The 26895-nt window shown below is 47.9% G+C and overlaps 1 protein-coding gene across 2 annotated transcripts in view; it reads right to left on the bottom strand.

Annotated features, from left to right (window-relative positions):
- LOC144174912 (snRNA-activating protein complex subunit 1-like) overlaps window positions 1-24501 on the bottom strand; it is a 65605-nt gene extending 41104 nt beyond the window's left edge. The window contains exons 1-4 of one of the 2 annotated variants that reach the window (XM_077703907.1): window positions 24215-24501; window positions 24106-24136; window positions 23873-24001; window positions 7721-7861 (exon numbers count right to left, since the gene is read on the bottom strand). In XM_077703907.1, coding sequence (XP_077560033.1) covers window positions 7721-7861; window positions 23873-24001; window positions 24106-24136; window positions 24215-24357 — 444 coding nt within the window. In that variant the 5' untranslated portion in view covers window positions 24358-24501. The remainder of the gene's footprint in view (window positions 1-7720; window positions 7862-23872; window positions 24002-24105; window positions 24137-24214) is intronic. The other variant, XM_077703899.1, reaches the window with a different exon arrangement.
- Window positions 24502-26895: the final 2394 nt, after the last annotated feature.

Genomic DNA, 26895 nt, shown 5'->3' with positions numbered 1-26895 from the left:
CTTGGACCTCTACAAGGAGATCCCTGGTCGGCAGCTTTTTAACACTGTATCTTGGTCCAAGTAGCTTGCTCAGCTCTCTGGCTACGGCAAACGGCGACACTTTCCTCAGGGGCTTCTGAGGGTCGTCAGATTGCATCACCAGAAATTTCGGGAAGGTCGCTTCAGTGGGTGAACGATTAACGCTCGAGCACTGCGAGGTATTAACTTCGGTGCGCCCCCGTTTAGGAGGGCGATCAGGGTGAAGATTTTTCTTCTTATCCATGAGAAGTGAAATGTTCGGCAGCGGTGCTGGTCGCCCACCACGGAGCCCAACAAGGGAACGTGACTTTGTCACGCTAACCATACAGCGCTACTATAACCCCATGACGTCTAATCAAGGCTGATTATAACCACAGGGTTAACCCTTGCCGCCAGAGGGGGAAAAGAGGATGTTCAGGAAAAGAATAGGTGACAGGACAGGGATGGAAAAGTGACGGAAAAGAGAAAGGAGAGAGAGAGGAGGGATAGGAAAAGGCGACTAGCTGATTTCCCCAGGGCGGGTCAGTCCTGGGGTGCCGTCTGCAAGAAGCAGGGGCCAAAGTTGCGTGTTGTTTCAGCTGAGGGGCCGTAAAGGTCCAAAAACATCCTCAGTGTCAACTCAGCAACCAGGATTCCCTTTTCCTTGGACACGGCTAAGCCACGCACAGCTGGAGCGTGGGTGGGTCCAACCCACATGGGCTCGGGGTCCGCGGTGTCGCCACTACCGTCACCTTGAACTCACAAGGTGCCCCTGCGGGCTTATAGCCCTAGATTTTGCGTAATTCAAAAAGAGGTCACAGATAAATGCGAGTGTTATTTGTGCAGAGTTGACTACCCTGTTTAATGGCAAAGAGTTCTTTTTGTTTACTCCCACCTGGCTAAACAGCCACAATGGGGATCTTTTTCTTTGTTTGGCCCCCCGTAACTGCCAGCCCATACCAGGCTGGTTGTATGCACTGTACCAGTCTCAGGCGATCTTAGTCTACCTTGCTGGCTCACTAAGCCCTCAGAACTTTTTCATTCTGGTCGCTAGCAGAAAAAAGTCCCATACTACTTAAACATTAACTGGCCAGCTAATAGTTTGACAATTGTGCACAATAAGTTGCCTTGCAGCGTGTACAACCGGTTAAACACACAACTGGGGCAGCTTCACATCGCACTATACTGTTATGAACCTGTGTTCTTTGTAAGCAATAAAAGCAGATTAGCTCTACACAGCATCGAGCCTTTTGCTGGAAGGCCGTATTCCATTAGACTTCCATCACGCTCTCGACCTTACAACAAGCAGGTTGATTGGATGTATTGCAGTTCTTGCCCCGGCGGTCAATGCTAACAATATTCTTCCAGTCACCAGAAAATGCTCGCCCTCACACCTCCTTTCCAACAATTCGAAGCAAGTTTAGTCAAACTTTTGCACTGACCTTCCTGGTACTGAGGCCTGCTAGGAGAAGGCCTTTGGTTAACCCATTTCATCCAGCGTTGTCACTTGCACTCCCCCGTACATGGCTCACAGACCACCCTGCCACAGCACAAGGCACCTGCTCTTGCCTTAACCTGTCACACACTCGAAGCACTTGCTGCAAGCCACTACTGCAGTTCAGACCACCACCAGGCCTGTTATTATAATTCAATATCTAGATTCCTCATCACAAGCATCTTTTCACTTTCCTTCAGGGGTGACTTCATGTGTCAAACCCCAATTGTGCTTGTATGCGGTTGTTACAGGTGAGTAAAAGCAGCCTTAAAGCTCCAATCTGAGGCGTCCGTAGAGCACGCGCTAATCGAACCCTGACGAGAGTGCTGCAAACCTGAAAAACATGCACAGCCTGCCATGGTGGCTTAGTGGCTAATACACTACACTAGCAAAGTACAAGTATTCCAGCTGGCCCAAAGGACCCGTCCTGGCTCGTCCCACAAACAAGGCTCAGGCAGCCTGCCCGTTTTTGTGCTGGGATAACGCCAGGTTTGCGGCACCACATTTTGTGCAGCCCAACTTTTCTCTGAGATTACACAGTGCAGAGCTGCCCCATCGTCCAGAGCACTGGTGAGGGGGCAATAAACTAAGCCCATCATGGGGCTTTGTTGATGAGCCGATACGACGCCACGGTTCGGCTTTTGTAATAATTCAACATCACAGCAGTGCATCTTGCGAAGTGAAAACAATGATAAAACCTTTCCATCTTGTCAAACTGTCATAAAGGTGCAGTACACTACTACGAAGGCAGCAGCCTGACACTTTCATAGTATGTGCGCACCTAGTGCTAGACGAACTTTGCACCGAGTGGCAGCAGTTTCTTTTCGCATGGAGCGCAACACCGGCGGCGCCGACAATGGCAGCAGGCAGCGCCAAAAAGCCACGTTTGAAACAGACCGCTATAAACTAGTGCAAAAGCACAAGCCAGACCTGGCGTATGGGTCTTTTGGGCAAGGTTGGGCTCAGGCATTCCATTGCATCGCATTCAGATTGGGCACGGTTATGAAATGGCAGTGTGCATCCCCCTACATTGCACTTCTGGTGAGCAAAAGGTCGCAGCTTCGATACCTGGCTGATTTTTTTCGTGACAGCAGTGAAGAATAAAAATGCCAGAATTTTTGTTCTTAAATTGTTTTTTTAAAAAAAAGCCTTCCAATGCAATCTTAACCTCAACTTAAAAGGACCATGAAGAAAAAAGAACAAGTTTGGTTCATTCAAAAGATTGCCTCGTTAGAATCATACTGACACCACATTTAACGTAAACTTCGCTCAAATAAGCTTCATAATTAGGAAAAAAGGACCCACTAGCTCATTTCCTGCAACAGAACCTATGATGTCATACCAGCCAGCTCTGCAATTGGCGGATGCTGGCAAAAGCAAGTGCAAATTAAGCAGAGCTTATAAAAAGGACCCACTAGCTCATTTCCTGCAACAGAACCTATGATGTCATACCAGCCAGCTCTGCAATTGGCGGATGCTGGCAAAAGCAAGTGCAAATTAAGCAGAGCTTATAAGCTTGCCGAACGAAGCTATTTGCACTTAAATTTAGGGCACAATCTTTTTAAAGGAGTAAGAATAGTAGGACAAACAGTGGAAGCTATGAATAGAAGTGCCGATGCGTACTGCTGTTGGTACTGCACGCACTATGCTTGGTTTAGCTGCACAGGACAACGGGGCTTTGGGGTTGTCTCAGACAGCACTGGCCAATTGGCGCAAGCAACGGTGTATTACGTGACCATATATATGTCGAGCGAGCACTATGTTTCATGAAATGATTATTTTCTCCCTGAAAAAAAAAACAAGCCAGGTTAAAGTACAGTAAAGCCCACCTATATCGAACAGCGCGAGAATTGTAAAATAGTTCGATATAGCAAAAATTCGATATAGAAAGTGAAGCAAAAAAAACTTACATGAGAGCAATCTTGCCGGCAGAGTCACGAGCTAACGCTGAGCTCTTATCACTCTGCAGTTCACTATTGATACGACACTTCCTCGGAAAGAAAACAATCATTTATTGAGGCGAAAGAACTCCGTGTGTGTAGCCTGCTTCTTGGACCGCAACGCGTTGCTGGTGACCACTTGCTCCACGGTATGTATCTACTAAACAGTCTACAAGCACAAGACCGCTGCCCTCAATGGCACTGCAGTATCACCTAGCAGGGCCATAGCAGCGACGGCTTCGCTCGTGCTCGGAAGCGGTACGGAGACGTCGGCACTGGTTGGCGACTTTGGCTAGTTTCGGTTTCCGAAATTGTGGCGAACCTAGTGGCACGGTGCTGCGGCGTGGCCCTTCCCTTTCCCTCAGCGTTTCTTTCTTTCCACACCGTCAACGCTTCCGCGCCTCCTCACGCATGCGCAACAGCTCACCGGCGCCAATATTTTTTTTCTTTCTCTCGGCGCGCACGGCAGGCCAGTTCGGTACGTGCGTGAGCGAGCCGGCGTGCGAAAGGTTGCGCGGGTTGCCTAAACGCCTGCACGGGCTGAAAGTTTCGCTGCATTATAAAATACATTCGAATGTATTCTAAATATGGGGCAGCGGAGGAAGGAGCGTTACCACTCCTGCGCAGCTCTGTGGTGCAGCAACAAAGGGCGATACAGTTCGGCCCAGTTCTCGCCTCCTCCGACGACGACAGGTAAGCAAATTAGCTTTGTACAAGTTATAGTGAATTCCTTAAAAGCCGACCGATTGCACTCTTCTGTTTTCAAAATATTTCGTGCATGTAACGTGAAGTTAATGAGACATGTCACTCGTCTTGGAGTGGAAACTAATGTGCAAATATATCCCAGCTGTGCAGGTACGCGAAGTTTTAGTAGAAGTAAACGCGTCTTTGGTACGCACACTCTTCCTTGCAAGATCAATTTGTGGTGGCATTAACGTTTTTTTTATTGCCTTAGTAAGTGCTGGAATGTCGATTCAGAATACTTATCAAGGTATTTTTTGTTGTTTTGTGCAGCAGGTATGAGTCTAGGTTTGGGCCCCAAGTCGAAGACGGTTTCATTGGACGTTTCCTCCGGTGACTCTCCTCAATCCATCCAATGTCATCATGACGCACCTGCTCACAAAGAAGGCAAGCTCAACTGTACGTGCTTCTTGCCTTTCACGGCGTACCTACTATCACAGCGATTAGAGGCGTGGAGGTGCTGCGCCCTAAGCATTTTTTCCTCCGCCGTCTTGCTCCAAAACGTATATTTGCGGCGAAACTACTGCCAAGCGTTGCTTCAGTGCTCCGAAAAACCTGACGTAACACTGCGGTGTTCAATGCAAGTCGATTTTCACAGGAAGCAGTGGAAGGCCAAACCGAAATACATGCGCTGTCTGCAGCCGCCATTGCAAGCGTTTCGCTCATTAAAAAATAAATAAAACCGAGTAGCATTGCCGGCTTTGCTGTTCAATCTAACCTGCGCGCCCACGCCTTGTCATCTTATCGCGAGTGGGTTTGGTGTTCCATAGTTCTGAAGTTAGAATGGTCATACCGTATCGGACAGGATGAGATAAGAGGCACTGCCCAGACATGAGCTAGAGGGTAGCTTGTAACAACCTGGCCGATATCAGTGGCTCACAATACAGGAGGGATTTTTTTCTGGGTGTTTCCCCCCCCCTCTTCTTTCAACCCCCCCCCCCCCATTAAGCAGACTTAATTCACGTGCCATTAAAAGAAAAGACGGGTGCGTTCGATTTGTGTCCTGTGTTGTACGACGTGCACATGGTTGCGCATTGTTTTTGTACGTAGATATAAACCAGCAATGAGTGTCTATAGTGCGGTCATTGTGTTGCAACAGTTTTTTATGGCTGCATTTTGTTGGCGTGAGCATGGTTTCTCGGAAGTGTATGCCAGTAAATGGTCGAATCAACGCTTTCTTGCACAGTTTCCGTAAACTGGCCCAAAGGCATGCCTTGAAGCATTCCTGTGCATTATTTTTCTTTTAATTATGGGTTCCCGATTATTGTGTCTCTGAACTAAAATGAATTTTTTTAATGTCTAAGGAACATTCCTGTCTCGAGGTGAGCCCAAGAAATAAGTATACATTGAGTGGAACTTTCAAGTTCTTTTCTTCTCCCGCCGAGGTGTGCGCGAAAAAAAAAAATCTGTGCAGGGACTAGAACTTTCGAAGGTCTTCTTTCGTAATCAAGTATTGTGCACCTAAATGTGTATTCATGGCTGTAACTTTTGCGCAACTTTAGACGGAGACAGATACAAAGAGGGACGCGAAGACCTGTATCTGTCTCCGTCTGAAGTTGCGCAAAAGTTACAGCCATGAATTCAGAATACCAACTAAACGTGTTATCGTAAATGTGTATGTAGCACATTTTTTTCCTATTGTACAATATTGTATGCCTAAATTTGCATATGTCATATTTTTGCTTATTCCTATACTGTGTGCATAAAATGTATGTGCAATATATGAGTGTAGTACATGTGTTGTCATGACTTCGAATCAAAGACGTCCTCATATGAATTTTGAATAAACGCAAAGCAAAAAGAATGTTTGTGTAACACTCCAATTAATATCGCCCCAAAGACAACAATTCGACACCAGAAAACATACTATTACCTACATGTTTTCTTCGTTCAATTATTAAAAACGTTACTGCACACATAACAAACAACGGGCGGCGGCCATTTCGAGTCATCGCCGCCGCTCGTCCAACTTTCGCGCCTGGTGCCATTGCCCAGCGGCCCATGAGGCAGCGACCGTGTGTAACACTCCAATTAACATCGCCCCAAAGACAACAATTCGACACCAGAAAACATTCTATTACCTACATGTTTTCTTCGTTCAATTATTAAAAATGTTACTGCACATTTAACAAACGATTACCTACATGTTTTCTTCGTTCAATTATTAGAAACGTTACTGCACACATAACAAACGACGGGCGGCGGCCATTTCGAGTCATCGCCGCCGCTCGTCCAACTTTCCCGCCTGGTGCCATTGCCGAGCGGCCCATGAGGCGGCGACCAGCGGCAGGCGCGAAAGTTGGGCAAGCGTCGGTTTCAGGGGCCGGCGCACGGCGGCCCGGCCTGGCTGCCGCGGGAAAAATGACGTCAGCAGCGTCCGCGACGTCACCAACCTCCTTTCTCCCCTCGCCACTCGTTGCCATGACGATAAGTGCAACGTTTTTCAGATGCCACGTACCACTAGGAGATGATTTGGCGCTGTTGTTGCGAATTACGCGGGACCACGGTGGATGCAGAGGCCGCCCTGTGACGTCGGCGTCTTCGACAGAGCGAAGACAAGCATGGATACAAGCGAATAACGGCGAACCCAGCGAACTGAGCAAGTGCGGGGAGCGAGTGGCGCGGCCTTGAAGTTCGGTGACACCGCAGCCCGCAGCGCCCAATGTGGCGCCTCCGGCTCAAACGGCATGCATGCGTGGAGCTGGTCCGCTCTGCCACGGCCGGTTTGGACGCGCCCGAGCTCGTGTGGGAGTCGCAAGCGACACCCGCACCACCGCTGCGCGCCGGTATATTGCGGGAAAGCCTGCCGCATCCTAAGGAGAGCGAAAAATCCCGTGCGGGAGAGTTCGATATATCCATTGTGAGCGAAATCGCGTTCGATATAAAAGTTTTAAATCCGTGTCATTTTTACCACAATTACACAAGGGTTCGATATAGGCAATAATTAGATATATCCGTGTTCAATATAAGCGGGCTTTACAGTACAGTCAAAAACAAATCAGACAGGAAACAGCCACGGTATGGTGGCGCCATCTAGGTTCACTAACGGTAAACAAGCCTTCCCAATCGGCTGCAGAGCAGTCGCTTCCTGTGATGTCATTGAAGACCACGAAAACGCATGATTTAGTGGGAAAATGAAAATTTTAACTTAAATAATTAATTTCTCAGTGAATAAAGTATCGTTTGCATCCGGACAAATGCTGGGCGCACTATAAAACACAAAATCTTTTGAATAACAGAAACTTGTATTTTGCCTTCATGGCTCCTTTAAGCTGGGCTTGTCATTTTGTTTTTACATTACTATTTTCTTTTTACAAATGCATGCAAAAATGAGGTCAGGGTTACCAAACTGAGCTAAGTTTGTGTTAACTATGGCGAGCCAAGTAACTGTGGTTTGCCAGGACACGAAGCGGTAGCAGATAATAATTAGGTACGAACGGCTGACATTTAAGCTGCCAGAGTAGCGCGGTAAAACAGCCCAAGCATACACCCACCATTCCTAGGCCAAAGGTTTAACATTTGAATAGGCAGTCAGAAAAATACATACCTGCCTGACGGAAGCGGTGTAGAAGAAGCACTTCTCCATGTACAGCCTGTTAATGATGTAGCAAGCATCCAAGTGCTGCTCCTGCTCACACTTATGCAAGAGCTGTGTCATCACACTCATGTGACATAGCTTCAGCCTCAACTGCAATCACACCGTATAGCAATTCATTAGAATCTTGAAGCTTTTCACAGCCCCCACTGCATGTTTCTAGAAAACTACCCCAGCAATCCCGTAAAAAATGACGTAACTTAATGGCCCAATCCGGACTAATGTAGCACTGCGACACACAGCCCAACTAGAGCACTGTTTCGAAGGTGTTTCAGACTGAATGGAGCAGTGTGTGGCCAAGAATTGCAGAGACAGAAACAGGTTAACCTTATGTGCTCAGATTTTACACACACACACACACGTACAAGCTACTTTTGTAATCTGCTGTCCGTCAATTCACAAACAGCAAGAACGTAGACCAATTCAGGATCCTTGGCCAACACTTTCCCCCAAAATGTTAGGTGTAGCACCCCCCTAATTCATCCAGAAACTGTCACGTGAGAAGAAGAAGACCATCCTTTCCATGAATGCTGTGATTTTAAGTGCTCGAGCCCCTTTTGCCACTACAAACAACCAGATTTTTGTTCTAACCACATAGCACTGCTCTGAAGACTAAGTGCAAGGGGAGCTTCCTCAGCAGTCTATGACGCAGGGGCAGCCGCAACAAGTGCCACTGGGGCCCACACAGTGAATCAAACAAGCCACGGATGCTGGGTCTTTGCTGGCCATGCGTCCAGCAAGGCGTCCTTTTCACCACCAGCACATATACATACAAATAAAGCAACACGTGCTGATTTTTCCCATGCTTCACGGTAATTTTCCCATGCTTCATGGTAAATCGACACCGTCAGCCAACCAAATCCACTAGTTTATCCAAACATGGAACATCGAGACGTAACAACGGTGGAGCTACAGACCAAACAACACACACGCCAACGACGACTATTTCCACAGTTCAACCTCGTCGAGATGTTACAATACCCGAAATACCTAATTGGGCTACAGTTGTTACCGGATATGGTGCACAACAAAGCAAAAAGGCGAATTTGACCCAACACCTCGAAAAAGCAAACAGAGAAATTAATTTTCTCAAACAAAAACTCAGAGCCAAAGACAGTTTAGTTAAAAAGACACTGAAGTGAATTTGTCAAGCTCCCGTTTTTGCTTGCACTGCGTAGACTGGCTCAAATTAGCACACTTTTCATCGTTTATCCGGTTGAAAAATCGGTAAATATTTTACAAAGCGCGAAAGAAGAAAAACTACCATGCGCGGTTTGCGGCGGCTGCACCAACTAAGGCTGTGACGTTGGGAGGAGGGGGCACCGTGACTGGACGATGTCCAAGGTTAGCAGTCAAACAAGTTTCAGTTTCGGTTTCGGTTCTGTAAAACACCACCATTGGCGTTGTTGGATGGACATCTCTTTATCACCCCCTTTCTCCTCTCTAATCTTTATATCCCCCTCCTCCCCCTCCCCACCACACTGGGTTGTATGCAGGTGAGCCCCCAGTTGGGCTCGATAATATCCCCAGTGCACTTCCTTTTCCTTTTCACCCGAACCACCTAAGAAGAAGAAAAGGCACTCTCAATATCTCGGTAATCATCGTACCGCGCTTCTGCCATGTTGTCGGCTGTAAAATGCGTAAGATTAGCCTCCCAGGACGGCTTGGAATCGTAGCATTCACTAGCCGAGGCCTACGCAGTGCATGAACGCCCTCCGCGTCCCCGCAGACGCTCAAATGCCATGCGCTTTTCCCCCATATTTGGAGCCTGCCTCACTCATGCCTGTATCGTAAAAAGCGTGTTCGCACCAGGCCAAGGGTCTGTTGATTCTGGCCTGTGCCCACTGCCCGCAAGCAGTCGGTGCTTATGGCAACAGCACGCCAACGAGAACTCGCGCCAGTGCCAGACTGCGCGCGTTTTGTGAACTAGTTCGTGGAGCAATGAACGTTGCGGCCCAAGAAAAGGTGAACTCAGTATAGAAAACATCGGCGGAAAACGAAAAAGTTAACTTACGAAAAAAAAAAAAAAAACCACGTACCCGCGGGGATTCGAACTCTTGATTTGCAAAACACTTGCGACGACATACCTAGTACTCCTAACCCCTCGGCCACGGGACAGGCTCTACTGATGTTGGTAATATGAGGTATATATTGTATAACCAGTTTACACTTTTATTTAGTTTTGGCATTTCAAGCAGCTTAGGTGACTATTTGTTGTTCTGCGCTCGTGCAGTAAGCATCCCCCAAGTTTCCACAATATGTCACGTCTAGTAATTGCATTTTTTAGACGGAAAAGCGTTCGCAGATGCGTAGTCGTGCTGCTGACCGCTGTGCTTGTTCGCCCAGCACAAAAAAGTGCTTCCGGCACCCTAGTTTTACGCTGTACGGTAAAAATATCAGTTGATTTTATTTCCTTAGTACCTATATTGGCTTCGCTGACTCTTCTCCCGCCTTCAAGAGGCCTTATACTTTCCTAGCGGCGTACCAGTCAGCGAAGCGTCGCATGTGCGCTTGTGCAGCGCTTGTGTGAAGCGACCTTGACTTGGAGCTAGATACAGTGTACAAACTAACCAAGTAAAGAAAGGCACTGTCTTCCATTCACAAACGTGTCCTGGCTTCGCTTCAACTGAGCGAACGAATTGCGACGACCCGTCGGCGGCCGGCGGACGAAACGCTGGGCCGACTGACTCTGTCTGATGGCCGAGGAGCCGTGCAGTAGCGCAGCCAATTGCGAGCTCGGCTCCTCCCGACGTCACACGAAAATGCCACAGAAAATGGGCGAGTGTAAAGAGAGGAGGACAGCATTTTCTAATTAATTTTTCTACTAAATAAAATCGCGTAAACGGGCCCAGAGTGGTCGAAACATGGCCTGGGGACTCCAGACTACAATTTGCGCTAGTAATCCCGCAATGTTTACATATCACTTCAGTGTCCCTTTAATGACCTCAACAAAAAATTTGCTGCATTAAGGGCAAACTTCGAAAAAAGCCGTCCAGACGACGAATTGAAAAACCCCCTCCTTAAAGGGACAGACAACCGATTCTTGTTGAGTATATATTCTCTATCCCAAATGAAAGGGCATCACTTAAAGCACCTTGACGAGAAACGGTTTTGCTGACAACGCTCTAGAACTTTATAAATCGAATTTTTTCATGTACGAGCCGTATGTGTCCCTCCCAAAACTAATGCTGGCAACCATGACATAGAGTAGCTCGGCAACATACTTTTGTCTTTATACGAAATAAAAAACGATATTTAAAAACTTGTTCCCAGCTAAAAAAGTGTGAATCGCAGGCTTTTCTGTTCCTCTATGTGTTTTTTTAATGCAAGGGTCTATTTTGCACGAATGCGCCATCTGTTGGGATATACGGTAGGTAGAATCTGGCTTCACGTTGTGGAAGCGGGAAGTTCGATTCTTCCCGGGCGCGACTTTTTTTTTTCTTTTTTTAAGCTGCCGTTGGCGTATTTGGAGACTGAACAAACGCCCCTGACTCAGACAGAATCATCAAAGCTCCTTCACTGGGTATGTTTACTGAACGCTGCCGTTGATTCTGGGCATGGTGGCTCAGTTAGCCACACTGAGAGCAACCCAGCGGCGGCGGGCGGCGTGTCTTTAGAATTTTCAAAATAATGTTTAGAAATACGTATACTATTTAAGCTTGTACAAATACTATTGTTAAAAGGTTCTCAATACGTAAATAAACGTTTCAGCAGTTACAGTAGCTGCTAGGTTTGCAGGTCACGTGACAGGGACACATATTGTAGTGTCAAGTTTCGACACTACGAACCGCCACCCTTCCGATTTCAGGAAGTTTGCTGCCAAATTAAAATTATTTCCGCCAGTTTGTTTAAAAATTGCTTGTGGTTACCCGGCTATATAAAACGCTGGCTTTCATATGAGCTAGAGAACATATACGCGACAAAAATCGGTTGTCTGTCCCTTTAAGAAAAAAAAGAACCGCTTTCCCGCCTACACACCTCAATTGCAAAGAAAACGATGACACCTCTGTCATGAACGAGGAAGTGACTGCACAATTGCCTGAACATAGAGACATGGCTCGACCACGCAAGCAACCGGCGAAAAAACAAACCGACGATGATCCTAAGAACGGTGTGGAGAAAACTCTCGAAAATATCTTTACGGTTTTCCAACAACTTGCACAAATGCAACATGGTATGCAACAGCAGATAGAGGCTTTAAGAAAGGAATTTTACACTCACTTTAATAGTGTTTCTCCACCCCTCCAACGACTACCATGACATCAAACAATAAAACTAACATCCCAGTAAAAATCATGCAACGGAACTGTCGAGGGCTGCGACAGACGGTAGGAACTCTCGTAAATTACATTGACCTTATGCAGTGTAAACCCGACATCATTGCACTACAAGAGACTCCCTGCAAGCCCTCCTTGCCTGGATACTATGTTCACACAGACCCGACTACATGTATGTATGTATGTATGTTTGTGTTTATTGGCGCAAGGGTAACTAGGACCAAAGAGCGCCAAAACTATGTTAAGTGGTCCGTCAATAGTCAGGTTTGAGCTTAGAATATGTATGAAATGAGTATGATATATCCTGAGTGTAGGGTTTAACGCGCCGACGCAACGCAGGCGATGAGGCGCGCCGTAGTGGAGGGCTCCGGATTAATTTTGACCACCTGGGGATCTTTAACGTGCGCCGAAATCTCGTACACACGGGCGTTTTTGCTTTTCGCCTCCATCAGAAAAGCGGCCACCGCGGCCGGGAATCGAACCCGCGACCTAGTGCTCAGCAGCGCAACGCCTTAGCCACTGAGCCACCGCGGTGGGTGAGTATGATATATCCTAAAATACTGTATATATGGGTGTAGAGGGCCCGTAGACTAAAAAATGGAGATGTTCATAATGGCGGATGAAAGGGATTGTGAATGGAACGCGACTGTAGCTCGAGCCGAAGAGCACGCTACGGCAGCGGGCCCCTCGTGCGAACAATGAAAACATGAAGGCTTTGCTCAATGCTTGTAGGCTCTGAGGTCACGCACTGTACGAAATGAGCTTTAAAAACTTGACATCTGCAAGATAACTTAAAAGGGACTTGTTTATGAACATAGGTTCATCTCCTAAGAACAGTGACGGGTGTAACGGAATGTTGAAAGTATAGATTTTAGGGAAATGCCGTTTTCTGGCCTCATTGCAGGATGTGCACTCAATTAACACATGCAGGACGGAGAGCCGGTCCCCACACTTATCACAAACCGGTGGGGGTGTGCCATTTAAAAGATATGCGTGCGTAGCGTAAGTGTGGCCAATGCGTAGTCTGCAAATCGATACTTCAATGAATCTGTTTTGTTTTTCTGTTGTGTATCTTCCTAGGTGGGGTTTTATTGAGTGGAGCTTGTTTTCTGTGTGTGTGTCCCAAGTGTCCTGCCAGCGTTTACGGATTCCCCTTCGGATCACTGGCTTCAGATCGAGGTAAGGGATTTCCGCGACGTCAACACCACTATGGAGGGCCGCCAAAGTGGCGTTCTGGTCGGCAATTTCATTGCCTAGAATGCCACTGTGTCCAGGGATCCAGCAAACAAGTATTTTTAGTTGTAATTTATGAGCAGTCACGAGAGCTTTAAAAAGGTGATTGAGGACAACATTTTTTGTAGGTTTAAAGGAACCTAGTGCCGTAACGACACTTAAGGAGTGTGTAGATAACTGATTCTTGTATTTTGTTCTGTGTAATGTGCTCCACTGTGATTAAAATACCATAAGCTTCTGCTGTAAAGATACTGGTATTTTTGTTCAAGGTCCTCGTGCTGGCGAAATCCGGGCCATGTGCAGCACACGACACAGCGGAAGCACACTTCGAGGCGTCCGTGTAAAATGAGGTGTATGGATATGTGTGTTGTAGTTGTAAAAAATGCTGGAAGATCAGCTCACGAGGTGCACGGCGCTTATCAATGCGTTTAAAGGATGTGTCGCAACGAATCGTTGACATTTCCCAAGGCGGGACTGCGTCGGCGATGGAAGTCTTCATGCCCTCATCGAAAGACACCCCTATTTCCTCTGCAAGGCCTTTGACACGTAAGGATAAAGGGGCAAGGATCGAAGGGCGCGCTAAATACAAATGGGCAGATGAGACGTCATTCAGAAATGAACTGCACGGGTGATTCTTCACAGACATTGTCCTAGTAGCATAGAGCAGTGCTGTATAAGCACGCTGGTGCTCTAGGCACCAGTGGTCACATTCTACATAGAGACTTTGAATTGGACTTGTCCTGAAGGCTCCCGAGGCAAGGCGAAGGCCCAAATGTAACACTGGGTCCAACATTTTTAGGGCAGTTTTAGATGCAGACCCGTATGTTACGCTTCCGTAGTCTATACGGGACCTAACTAAACTGATAAAGAGGCGTAAAAGGCAATCTTTATCAGCACCGTAAGACTGATTCGACAAAACTTTTAAAATGTGTATGGTGTTTAGGCATTTCTGTTTGAGTGTTTTTATGTGCCGTATGAATGTTAGCTTTTCGTCAAGTATAACACCTAAAAACTTGTGTTCTTTTTTGACGGGAATCCGTTCTCCGTTCAGCGTAAAGTCAGGTTCCGGATGGATTCCACGCTGTCTTGTGAATAAAACACATGTACTTTTCTGAGGATTCAGTTTAAAACCATTTTCCTCTGTCCATTTCCGGAGCCTGTTTACACCTAACTGTATTTGCCTTTCACAGATGGACAGGTTGGAAGACCTAAAGCTAATATGAACATCATCAACATACAGTGAGTAGGAGATTGTGGGTGGCAAGGATTTTCCAAGCGAATTCATTTTAACTACAAATAGAGTACAGCTTAATACTCCACCTTGGGGAACACCATTTTCTTGTATGTACGTTCTGGATACAACTGTCCCTATTCTTACCCTAAACATTCGCTGTGACAAATAACTTTCAATAGTGTTTAACATACGCCCAGACACACCGAAAGCCTTGAGATCAAGCAGTATGCCGTGGCGCCAAGTTGTGTCATATGCTTTTTCTATGTCAAAGAAAACAGAAAGACAGTGCTGTTTGTGGATGAAAGCATCTTTGACATATGACTCGAAGGCTACCAGCTGGTCAGTTGTGCTTCGACCTGATCGAAAACCCGCCTGACAACTGTCCAGGATGCCGTTATATTCAAGAAAATACATTAGCCTCTTATTTACCATTTTTTCAAAAAGCTTTCACAAGCAACTTGTTAAAGCTATTGGTCGGTAACTGGCAGGTAGTGAGGCATCTTTCCCTTCTTTCAGTACGGCAACTACAACAGCTTCTCTCCAAGCTCTCGGAAAGTATCCTGCCGCCCAAATTTTATTGAAAAAGTGCAAAAGTGTTTGGAGAGTTTCTGTGTGCAGATGTTGTATCATTGCATAGGATATCCTATCTGCCCCTGGTGCTGAAGCCTTACATGTTCCTAGGGCAACCAAAAGCTCTGTTGAAGAAAAATCCGAGTTGTATGGTTCATCGGATGTTCTGTTATCTCTAATCGGTTTTTTCTCCATGGATGATTTGTGTCGTAAAAAAGTATTCGTGTAGTGAGTAGAACTCGAAATATATTGAAAGTGTTTTGCAAGTGCGTTGGCCTGGTCCTCCAGGGTGTCGCCCGCACTGCTAACCAAGGGTAGGCTGTGTGTTTTTTGTCCATTAAGCTTTTTAATTCTATTCCATACTTTGCCTGTATCTGTGTATGAATTGATAGAAGTCACAAAAGAGCGCCAGCTCTCCCTTTTGGCTTGCTGGCGAATGCGCCTTCCTTGTGCTTTCGCGCGTTTGAAGGAAATTAGGTTTTCAGAAGTGGGATACCTGCGGAGGACACCCCATGCCTTATTTTGCGCCTTCCGTGCATGCCGACACTCGTCATTCCACCACGGCCTCCTAGCGTTAGGTGTGGCACCAGATGTTTGTGGAATTGAGCACTCAGCGGCATGAAGTATATGGGCCGTAATCAGTTCACAGGCTTCATCAATGCCCAAATGGCTTAAAGATGTGTATGAAAGCTGAGATAGTTGTTTAAATTTCAGCCAATCTGCAGCAGATTCCCTAAACCTTTTATAGGAGTTGAAGCTGTTAGGGATTTTGTCAATGCTTTTCAGGATGACTGGGAAGTGGTCGCTCCCATAAGGATTATTGTCAACTCCCCATTCAATAGATGGAAAAAGGACAGAAGAGCCGATTGCCAGGTGTGAGTATGTGTTGTGTGTAGTGTTGTAGTATGTCGGCTGTTTTTTATTGAGTAGACAAGCTCCGGAAGAAAATAAAAACTTTTCTAGCAAGCGGCCCCGGGCATCTGTCCGTTGAGACCCCCAGAGTTCACTGTGAGCATTAAAGTCGCCTACCAATAAGAAGGGTTCCGGGAGCTCATCTATGAGGGACTCGAATTCTGAGCTCGATAGACGGTAATCCGGGGGAACGTATAAAGAGCAAACTGTTATTAACCTATTAAAGAGGATTGCTCGGACTGCCACAGCTTCGAGGGCAGTGAGCAACTGAAGAGGTGAGCAGGGGACAGACTTTTGCAAGACAATTGCTACACCACCAGAGGAGTGAGTGTAGCAGTCCCTGTCTCTCCTGAATACCGAGTATTGTTTGAGAAAGTTGGTTTGTGTAGGTTTTAAGTGTGTTTCTTGTAGGCATAGGATATCTGGATGGTACTTATTAAGGATTTCGTAGACATCACCGAGGTTTCTAATTAATCCCCTACAGTTCCATTGGATAATGCTTTGAACTGCCATAAAAGGTTAGAAGAAAGGTGCTGAGCATAGGTTTTGTTTAGATGGAGATCCCTATGTCACTGAGCCCGAATCAGGGCCAGTGACTCGGGGAGCTTGTGATTTTTTGCCGCGGCCAAAACTACCGCGCTGGTCTTTAGATGACTGCGATGCAGGCCGGGATGGCGTGACATCCATGTCCTCGTCCGGGTTTTGGGGCATTGACGGGAGGGAGGTTTTACGGCGCCCATCCCGCAACGCGTTTGATGGGATGGCAGAAGATTCAGCCACCACCTTTTTTGATATGTTGGACATGGCTGCAGAAGAGGCGCCTCCTGTACCCACATCCATTGCCACCGCAGTTTCGGCGGTCGGGGTCTGTCGAGGAGCGACAGCAACGCCACTCCCAGAGCAATTCTGGTCAGGTGCAACGCCTGCGGGCACTGCTGGCGATGCACGAGTTGTTTGGCCTGCCAGGGGCAGCGCCTCGAGGGGTGTGTGCGCCACTAAGTCAGTTTCACTATACTGAGTGGCCGCAGAAACCAGACGCCGCCCCACGCCCCGGCGGGCAGCGCTGGCGTAGCTCCCTGAAGGAAGCAGAGCATAACGCTTACGGGCTTCTGGAAATGAAAGATTTTGCGTCACTTTTAGGTTGATGATTTCTTTTTCTTTCTTAAACTCCTGGCAAGAGCGAGAGTATGCTCCATGGGGTCCTCCACAGTTGCTGCACTTTAGTTGTGTGCTTTTGCAGTCGTCAGCATAATGGTCCTGCTCAGAGCACTTTGCACACGTTTGTTTTCCTCGGCACGAATTGCTGCCGTGCCCATACCTCTGGCAGATGAAACAACGTCGCGGGTTTGGTATGTATACTCTGGTCTTACAGCGCAGAAACCCTGCGTTTACGTACTCTGGCAAAGTGCATCGATCAAAGGTCAGTATTATGTGCTTCGTCTTAATTTCGTTTCTGTCCCGTCTAATGGTGATGCGTCGCACAGCGGTTACCCCCTGCTCGCGCAAACCTTCGAGCAGGTCAAAGTCTGTTTCGTTGATCAGTTCTGATTCGGAGATGACACCCTGGCAGCTGTTAAGGGTACGGTGGGGAGTTACTGTGATCTCAAGGTCGGCTAGCTTGGTTTGCTTCAAAAGAGTGTTGGACTGCTCTCTACTCTTGACTTCGATCATCAGGTCTCCAGAACTGAGCTTTTTCGCTTCATAGTTTTTTCCTATCAAACCTTCAATAAATTTTGCAACCAAAAATACAGATTTGCTGGTAACGGGAGTTTCTTTATCAGCTGACTGCATCACTAGGAAGCGTGGGAAGTTGTCAGGGTTGTTGAAGGCGAGGTTAGAAATCGGTTTGAAAATTTCTTCAGTGCGGCCTCGTTTCGGAGGCCGATCAGTTCGTTTGGATGGAATGGAGAGGGAAGCCATAAACTATGGAATGAATTCGGTGGCAAGGCCAGTCACCCACCACGGAGCCCAACAAGGGAACGTGGCTTTGCAGCGCACGCTAACTGTACGTTGCCACTATAACCCTATGCTCGGGATCTAGGTTGAAGCCTTCGCACAGGGTTAACCCTCGCCGCCTGGGGAAAACGGAGAAATGAAGAAAAGAGAAGATGACAGGACAGGGTTAGGAAAGACGATAGGAAAGCAAAAGAATGGAGAGGAGGACAGGAAAAGGCGACTGGCTGATTTCCCCCAGGTCGGGTCAGCCTGGGGGCACCGTCTACGGGAAGCGGGGGCCGAAGTGGTGTGTTGCCTCTGCCAGGGGGCCATAAAGGTCCAAAACAACCCTGGCTTTGGCTCAACCACCAGGATGCCCTTTTCCCCGGACACGGCAAAGCCACGCACAGCCAAGGGCGTGGGTGGGTCCAACCCACATGGGCTCGGGGTCCGCGGTGTCGCCACTACCGTCACCTTGAATAGACAAGGCGCCCCTGCGGGCCAGACCCGACTACAAAGAGCACCGCGACCTTCATTAAAAACAAAGTAGCCTCCACCCAGATCGACACGCCGCAAAGGAGATGCCAACATGTTGTCACGGAGCTCCACGCCAGAAACATCGCAGTCCGATCGCAAAACCTCTTCATCGTGAACATGTACTGCAGGCCTAGAGTCTCAGGTGACATTCACAAAACTGTCAACGACGTAATTAAAGGAGCCATGAAGAGAAAACAAAAGTTTGGTTCATTCGAAAGATTGCCTCGGTAGAACCATACTGACACCACTTTTAACACAAACTTAGCTCAAATAAGCTACATAATTAGGAAAAAAGGGAATGACCATGCGACCCACGAGCTCGTTTCCCGCAACAGAACCTATGATGTCACACGAGAATGCTCTGCGATTGGCGGAGGCCGGCAAAAGCAAACGCAAATTAGGCAGGGCTTACCAGTTTGCATAGTGAGCTATATGCCCGTTAAACATAGTGCACATTCCTTTTAACACTAAGAACGGTGGAGTAAACGGTTGAAGTTCAGAATAAAAACGCAAGCGTGTATGCCAATGCGTACGAAACTACCGCCAGCCGAACTCAACATCTCGCCGTCGCCACCGTCGCGCAGACGAATTTTCGGGTTCGAGGCTCTTCGGGGCCAACGAACCGTCCCAGCACGCACAGCCGCGACCTTGCTTGGTATCGTAATCCCTTCACAGGAGGTTGGCCGTTATATCGCCAGCCAGCAAAGGTAAAAACAGAAACGAGGGGAGTAAGGAACAGCAAGCAGCGACGAGATAGTGACAGTCGTCGCAGAAGTTTCGGAATGGTGTTGGCTTGCTGCTGTTGTTAGGAGCTCGTTTCCAGTTTACAACCACTGAAAACTTCAGTTTGTTCGAGTACTTTACAATGAAATTTCGTTGCTGCGTTTTGAAATGCCCATGTAGTACGGGCAAATTGTCGAGGGAGTGCGACATCCCCGCCGGTGAGATCTCCTTTCATGTGCTGCCCAACGACGAACCTCGGCAAAGCAAGTGGCTACGTTTTGTGGACTTTGCAAACGGAGGAGAAAGAGAGCTAAAGGAAGTACGAGTGTGCTCGCTTCATTTCCGAGGAAGTGACTACAGCAGGGACCCTTACGTTAGCTCACTCCTGGGACATGCTGGCGCTCGTAGCCGACTTTGTCAAATCGCCGTCAAAGCGCTCTGACCTTGGGGGAAAAAAATGCCGTACACACCGCGCATTGACGCTCGTATCTTTCTGGTCGGAGCAGAGAGCTCGCGCGAACGGCTTTCCATACACGACACCGGCCAACTGGCATAAGCGATACTGCTACTGAAATTGAACTATTATTAACCGTCATAAAAATACGGCACATACGTACCAGTCTGTATTCGTCTGTCGCGGCGGGGCTCACGAGGCAGCGGTGCCGACGGCTGGGCGTTCGTCTGTTGTGGCTATCACGGAATGGTCGCTTTCAGGTCCATCCGCGTATCCCACAACTCCTGCCGCTCGTGCACTTAGAAGCATTGAGCATTCAAGTGGTGTGAGGTTGTTAAATGCAAGCCCGAGCTTCTCGGCGAGAGTTTTGTTCTCCGGATCAGGCGATTCTATGACTAGGGCTGCGGGTGCACTAGGTTTTACTAGTATTTTTAAAATGGCCGCCGTCTCGGTTTCGGCACGAGTTCCGGTTCCTGTTTGATTACCGCGTGTGGGTGCTATATGGAGTCGACATACAAGTATCTGTTTCATGGACCGGCTCGTATGACGCCATTGTTTACGTCACGAAATGTGCAATTTAGCGGGAGATTTAAAATTTTGGCTTAAACTGCCTTATTTCTCAGTGAATAAAGCATCATTTGCTTCCGGGAAAGCGCTTGGGGTACTATGAAACACCTAATCTTTCGAATAAAACAAGCTTTTGTTTTCTCTTCATGGCTCCTTTAAGACCATCCCAGTTGGAAGCAAGCTTCTCATGCTGGGCGATGTGAACACACCGCACCCTTTACTTGGATACGACAATGAATCTCTCCGTGGAGCCAACCTCATGAAGACCATCGAAGATCAGGAACTTGTTGTGCTCAATGATCCGACAACGCCCACAAGAGATGGAGGTTTGCGAACTCAAGATACAAACCCAGACGCGACTATAGCGAGCCCCAACATTGAGTGTCAGTGGACTTTAGTAGAAGAAACACTAGGGTCGGACCACCACCCCATCATAATCACAATTGGGCGACGAAGCAACTACGAGGCGATACATCGCACTGCTCGCGTGGTAGACTGGGATCGTTTTAGAGAAAACCGTAAAAGGGTCAATACCACCCTGGAAACTGCAGAAGATGGAGAAGATGTACCAAGTTACGACAGCCTAGTGCAGGGCATTCTCGACGACGTCCAGAAATGTACTGAAACCATTCCTCTCAATTCGATGAGACCGGAAGCCGACTTATGGCTAATCCGCCTATGGAGGACGCGTATAAAGTTAATTAAGAAGATGGAAAAAACACAAGAAGAATGCCCGACTTCGAATGAGGATACGAAATATTACAAGGCTAGCGGAGGACCATGCGAACACATTACGTGATCAATGGCATAATATCCGCGAGAAAATGAAACAAAGCCTCGGACTCTGCAAAACATGGAGCCTCCTGAAGCACCTCATCGATCCCAACTCAAGTAAAACGGTCACAGATCGCAACATGGCCAGGATTTTGAACATGTACACTGGCCAGCAGCAAGACCTCTTTGCTGAGCTAACATCACTCTATCTAAAAACGTCCCGAGGAACACTTCACCCTCCTTATACTGGCCAACCGAACACCAAATTGGACGCTGTTATAGAAATGCACGAGTTGAGGGCCGCACTTAATGATAGTCGGAAAGGAAGTGCTTCCGGCCAGGATCAAATTACATATAGTATACTATTTAATTTGGATGACAAACCCTGAAAGTTCTGTGAAAATTCAACAAATATTGGCAATCAAGCAAAATTCCAACTGAATGGAAGGAAGCTGAAGTGCGGTTTATTTCTAAATTGAACAAACCACTCAATATTAACAACCTAAGACCCATCTCCCTCACATCCTGCATAGGCAAACTCATGGAGAGGATCGTGCTGAGAAGGCTAGAACCTTTCCTCCAAGCTACAGGACAACTCCCCAACACGATGTTTGGCTTCCGGAAACATCTTTCTACCCACGACGTCTTGCTCCAACTAAAACGTGAAGTGATTGATGTGTATGGTAACAACAACCCAAAGGCAATACTGGCCTTAGACCTCAAAGGAGCCTTTGATAATGTCTTACACAGCGCGATCCTTGCAAACCTTAACGAAACCGGGTGTGGAGCACGCGTCTACAAGTACGTGAAAGACTTCCTCACGAACAGAACGGCCAAAATTAAGATCGGGAACATCACTTCCGACACAATCCAGCTCGGCGATAGAGGAACACCTCAAGGAGCAGTGCTGTCGCCACTGTTGTTCAACCTGGCACTCCTCAAACTGCCCACCCAACTCCAGACTGTAGGAGGCGTGGAGCATGCGCTCTACGCTGATGACATTACACTCTGGACCACCGGGAACCAATCAAGCATAATCACCATAACACAAAAACTACAAGAAGAGGCATCACTTGTAGAGAACGTCGCCCGTAGCTGCAGTCTGGAGTGCTCCCCGCAAAAATCGGAGTTGCTTCTACTGGACGGCCACAAACGCCTCAGCAAGGTTCGCACCTCTAAGAGACCGCCCATCCAAGTAGGCGGTAATATGATCCCTGAAGTTGCCAACATTCGCATCCTCGGGCTGCACCTTCAAAAATCGGGAACACCATCACTATTCTAAAACTCAAGTCCACATGAAAACAAGTAATTCAGTTAATCAAAAGAATTACAAGTAGAAACCGTGGCATGACAGAGGCGGACATAACGAGAATTGTCCAGGCCTTCATAATTACCCGACTCATTTACAATACACCATACCTCCGTCTTTCATCTCGTGAAAATGACGAGATAAACATCATTATACGGAAATGCTATAAACAGGCGCTGGGCCTACCACAATGGACCAATACAGACAGACTAGAAGAGCTGGGTCTCCATAACACGATTGATGAACTAATCTCTGCCCACCTGATGTGCCAATACAGAAGGCTCGAAAAAACGGAGGCGGGGGCACATGTACTCCGACTCCTAGGCCTCCCCACGCACGGGCCTCCCGACAGCCGATTAAACCACTTCTTACCAACAACTTGCCGTTCCAGAATACACGTCGATCCCATCCCCAGAAACATGCATCCCATGCAACATCGTGACCGCAGGTGGAAAAGAACGGCTACCATCGAAGCTTGCCTATCGTGCATCCCGCCACATGCGGTATTCTACACAGATGCTGCAGCCCTGCCCATCAGAGGCGCCAGCTACAATCAAAAGCCTCTGGTTGCAGTCGTAGTCGATGGGAATGGACACATCGTCTCCGCTATGACAATCCTTCCAGCCGAAGAAGTGGCAATAACCTTGGCCATTGCCCAAGCACCAACAATGTCTCCCAAGATCTACGTAGTCTCCGAATCAGCAGTGCCATGCAGAAACTTCATCTCCGGGGTCGTCTCAAAGACAGCCCAGGAGATTCTGCTCGCCTCGTCATCAAGGCACCGCCACACAAGTACAACATTCCACCTACTTTGGATCCCGGCACATTCAGGCAACAGGGGCAATGAGCGAGCTCACGCCGCGGCCAGTGCTCTAACCCACCCCACCCACAAGCGTCGAGCCCCTCAAATTCGGCCTCCTCCGCCCGGTGCCGGAAACACCAATTTCAAGCAAGACGGGGCTGTGGACTCCATACCCAATAGCCTGACGTCTTTCGCCAAAATCATTGAACATTTTCGGTCCAGGTGGCGACGGCTGCCACATCCCCATCTCAACCTCACCAAGCCACAACAGCCAATGCTAAGGTGACTGCAGACAAATACTCTTATGTGTCCAGTCAGACTCCACCAGTTTTACCCAACGAAATTCACCAACCCTCAGTGCACGTTCTGTGGAGGCGACGGAACCGTGGAGCACATGGTGTGGCTTTGCAGACACACCCCGGGCCTTTCGCCCGCCCCTCTTTCGGTTCCTCGAATCGGCACTCCTCCTCCCTTGCTTTTGGGACAGGCACCCCAAGAAGCCAGCAGTAACAAAAGCATCCCTTTTCCATCCCATCATGCTCCTAGGTCTTGGAGGCTTACCCTGGACAGCCCCTCCCTCGAGGACCAGCTGCTACTGGTCGGCAGAGCAGAGGCCGCGTCCATGGCATTCGGATTCCCCTGAGCCGGAGTCCGGGCCTCCTTTCCCCAACCCCCTCCCCTTCTAAAGGCCAATAAATTGCGTTCCACCACCACCTCACGGTAATTTTAAACTTGAACAGCGACACGCTTTCACTGGTAGAGTGGCAAGAAACACACCTTCGCTTTGGGCTTCAACGGCTGCATGGTGTAGATCGCGTACAGCATGTACAGACCAAACACTTTCTCGGGAAACGTGGTCGTAGGGGCCCAAAGCTTCAGAACCACCGAAACCATTTCCTCAACCATCTGCAAAACAATGTACCGGTAAGCACAATCACAATTAAAACTATGAGGCACACGCAGAAGGGCCCCTTCAATGAACAAGCTGGCTGGAACAATTACGTGATTACCAGGCGTAGTTCACGAGGGTCCTTCCGAGCACTGAAATGAAGCAACAAATAGTGCAAACAGGTGAAATGGGCTACTTTATAAATCTTAGCGATCACAGAGAAAACTTACCAGAATATTAAGGAAAACTTTGCTTCTCTAAAACACTTGGCGAATTCACTGAAACGGACGCTCTTCGATGCGGAGTATCTGGCAAGAAGGGTATTCATGTCAACCTGAAACCCTGCGGTTACTTTTTTCAGTGGCTTGGCCATGGCGGGCTTATTTACTTTTTTGTTTAGACCGGGGAGGCAAAACAAACGGGTGAGTAGTATTAATTCTGACAGAACAGGACCAAACCACAGAACGACAGAACAGGGATGACCAAACACTCCGCGAACGCTGAAAACCCACGTGACCTGCTCCTTGGCCGCGAAGCGGCGCCACTGTGCCTTGGTGCCGTTTCCTTGTAGTTTCAGTTTCTGCTTCGGTGGTGAATTGCTGCAGAGGACACAGTCGTCGTGGTTCAGGGCAGTCGTCGGGGTTCGGTGGGTGTTATTCCCATCTTCTGCATACGCCCATGGCTACTTTGAATGGACCTACGTATAAATGTTAGTTTCCTCCCGAAAAATTTCAAGCCTGGGACTGGCCGTACGCGCAGCGGAGCGAATCTATCCGCATGAACAACATGTACCGAAATGGTTCGCGAAAAAAACAAAATGACAGAAATTGTAAGGAAGTTACATTTTTTCTTATAAAAAATCAAAGCCAGCTGGCACAACGGTGCAAGCTTGATGTCACAGCAAAGCTGTGTGCTGTGTTCATCTCACTGAGGTAAACTCGTCAAGCGCCTTTTTATACACCATTTTCCTTGCTAGAGGTGGGCGCCGCCATTTGCTTTTTCTGACCAGACGCTAGCGCCGTCTATGAAGCGACCGCCGAAACCTCCGCGCTGGGCTGTTAAGTGCGCCGTTCTTTGCGTGCGTCTGCTCGGTATCCGTGCATTACCGAGTGAACCGTAGTGGTTTGGCGTTAAGTTAGCGGTTGCAGTGCTTGCGTGTGTGTGTTCTGTTTTGTTTTCATCATCTGCGGACGGATTTTAGGTCCTAATTTGCTGCCAGAGCGGGAAATTCCGACCCCGGCTGTTGCGAGCAGCAGTAGCAGTGTGGTGGTGGTGCCGGTGGTGCTCCACAGTTCCGCGATGCAAACGTACCGGTATGGCACCGACTGACATAGAAATCGATATCGGGGAGTAAATATGTGTTTTCAATGCCACCATGCTTGTTATGTTCACCGATTAGTCATGTTTACGGAAGCGCGGACGTCGAATGCGGAGCGCGCACAGCATATGTGGGTCACGGTGATCCGTGCTCGCGATGGACTTTCGACGAGGCGATTGCTACGCTGTTGACATTGCAATGCAATATAATCTTTTTTTAACTAGAGTTATGACGGTACTGACGAAACGAAATTACCCGGGCGGAAAAATAACACGACCGCACAACCAGTCAAATTACTATTCGAAGGTTGAGCAAAAGGGTTGACGTACGGGCGAGTTAATATTGGTTGATCATGATCGTGATCATTGTCATGATCATGATCGTGATTGAACTATGCGCAGCGCATGTGGCCTGTCGCTCGGAGCCCACCTTTGTGAAACCGCTGCTTGCACCACAAATTCTTTATGCGACCAGCAGTAATTGTTTTGTAATTGTAATACTTTAGATTCCGTGGCAACGCAAAAGGATTAGAAGCTTTTCCTTTGACCGCGTTGTGAACAGGTTGAGCTATTTTCCAAATGCAGCGTTCACGCGTATCTCGAGCTGCGTTTCCACATTTTGCTGCCTGCTTATCCGGCTATCGACCAGCAGTACGTGCAATGGAGAAAGTTATCCTTTCATATCGTTTGGCAGTGTAATGCGTTGGCCTGAAAAAAAGTAAACAAAACGCCGTGATTTTAAAGGTTAGATTATATGAAAAGAGGATTGTTTAATGCCAATCGGCTGTAATGACCAAACAATATATGGTATTTTAAATTGACTACAAGGAACCAGAAGTTATTGTAGTTTTGTATTGTATCCACGCTCGTGAAAGATCCTCAAGTGGTGAAAATTAACCCGCAGCCCTCCACTACAGCGCGCCTCATCACCCATGAAGCGTCGGGGCGTTAAACACCATAATGAATGAATGAATGAATGAATCAATCAATCAATCAATCAATCAACCAGCCAATCAATGCTGTATTGTAAAGGATAAAGTTGCTTCTAACATTTCAGGGGGTTCCGTTCCCTGTCGCAGCTTTGCGTGTGATAAATGGATTTTGCTCCGTCTGCTTGCCGTCCAAGTGCACCCAACAAACCCTGGAGTTAATCGTTGGTACAAAGTCATTGCGATTTATCAACGGAATCCACCGATATCTCAACTCGGTGTGCGTTGGGAACCGCACTGCATTTTCTCCAGGCAGTGTCGTGCACATGCGTGCTGTCAGCGACTGTTTCTCGCTTTCTCTGGTTGTTCAATAATTAACCCACCACCACGCAGTGCTGACCAAGCGACGTTTGCGCCTTGAAAGGCATCGCAGCATTGGCTAAAACAGTTGAAAGTTCCGCAAAAACTAAGCACACGGTGCGAAATACTCCTGAACTACGCAGCGGAGCACACCGCGCCGAGCGATGTTAGCAGCCCAGCGCGCTCAGGCAACGCTGATCGGGCGGCGAGAGAACTGGTTTGAGAGTATTTTCCTCCTTTCCCGGCTGCTTATGGAAAATGGTGTATAAGGCAGCGTCTGTGCCACACGTGTGGCACAAGACACC

The sequence above is a fragment of the Haemaphysalis longicornis genome, unplaced genomic scaffold (assembly GCF_048455015.1).
Source record: "Haemaphysalis longicornis isolate Haplotype H1 unplaced genomic scaffold, Haemaphysalis longicornis Haplotype H1 scaffold_1, whole genome shotgun sequence".
NCBI classification, from domain to species: Eukaryota; Metazoa; Arthropoda; class Arachnida; order Ixodida; family Ixodidae; genus Haemaphysalis; species Haemaphysalis longicornis.
The sequence above is the reverse complement of the archived record's forward strand: the minus strand, read 5'-3'. Positions and strand labels throughout refer to the sequence as shown.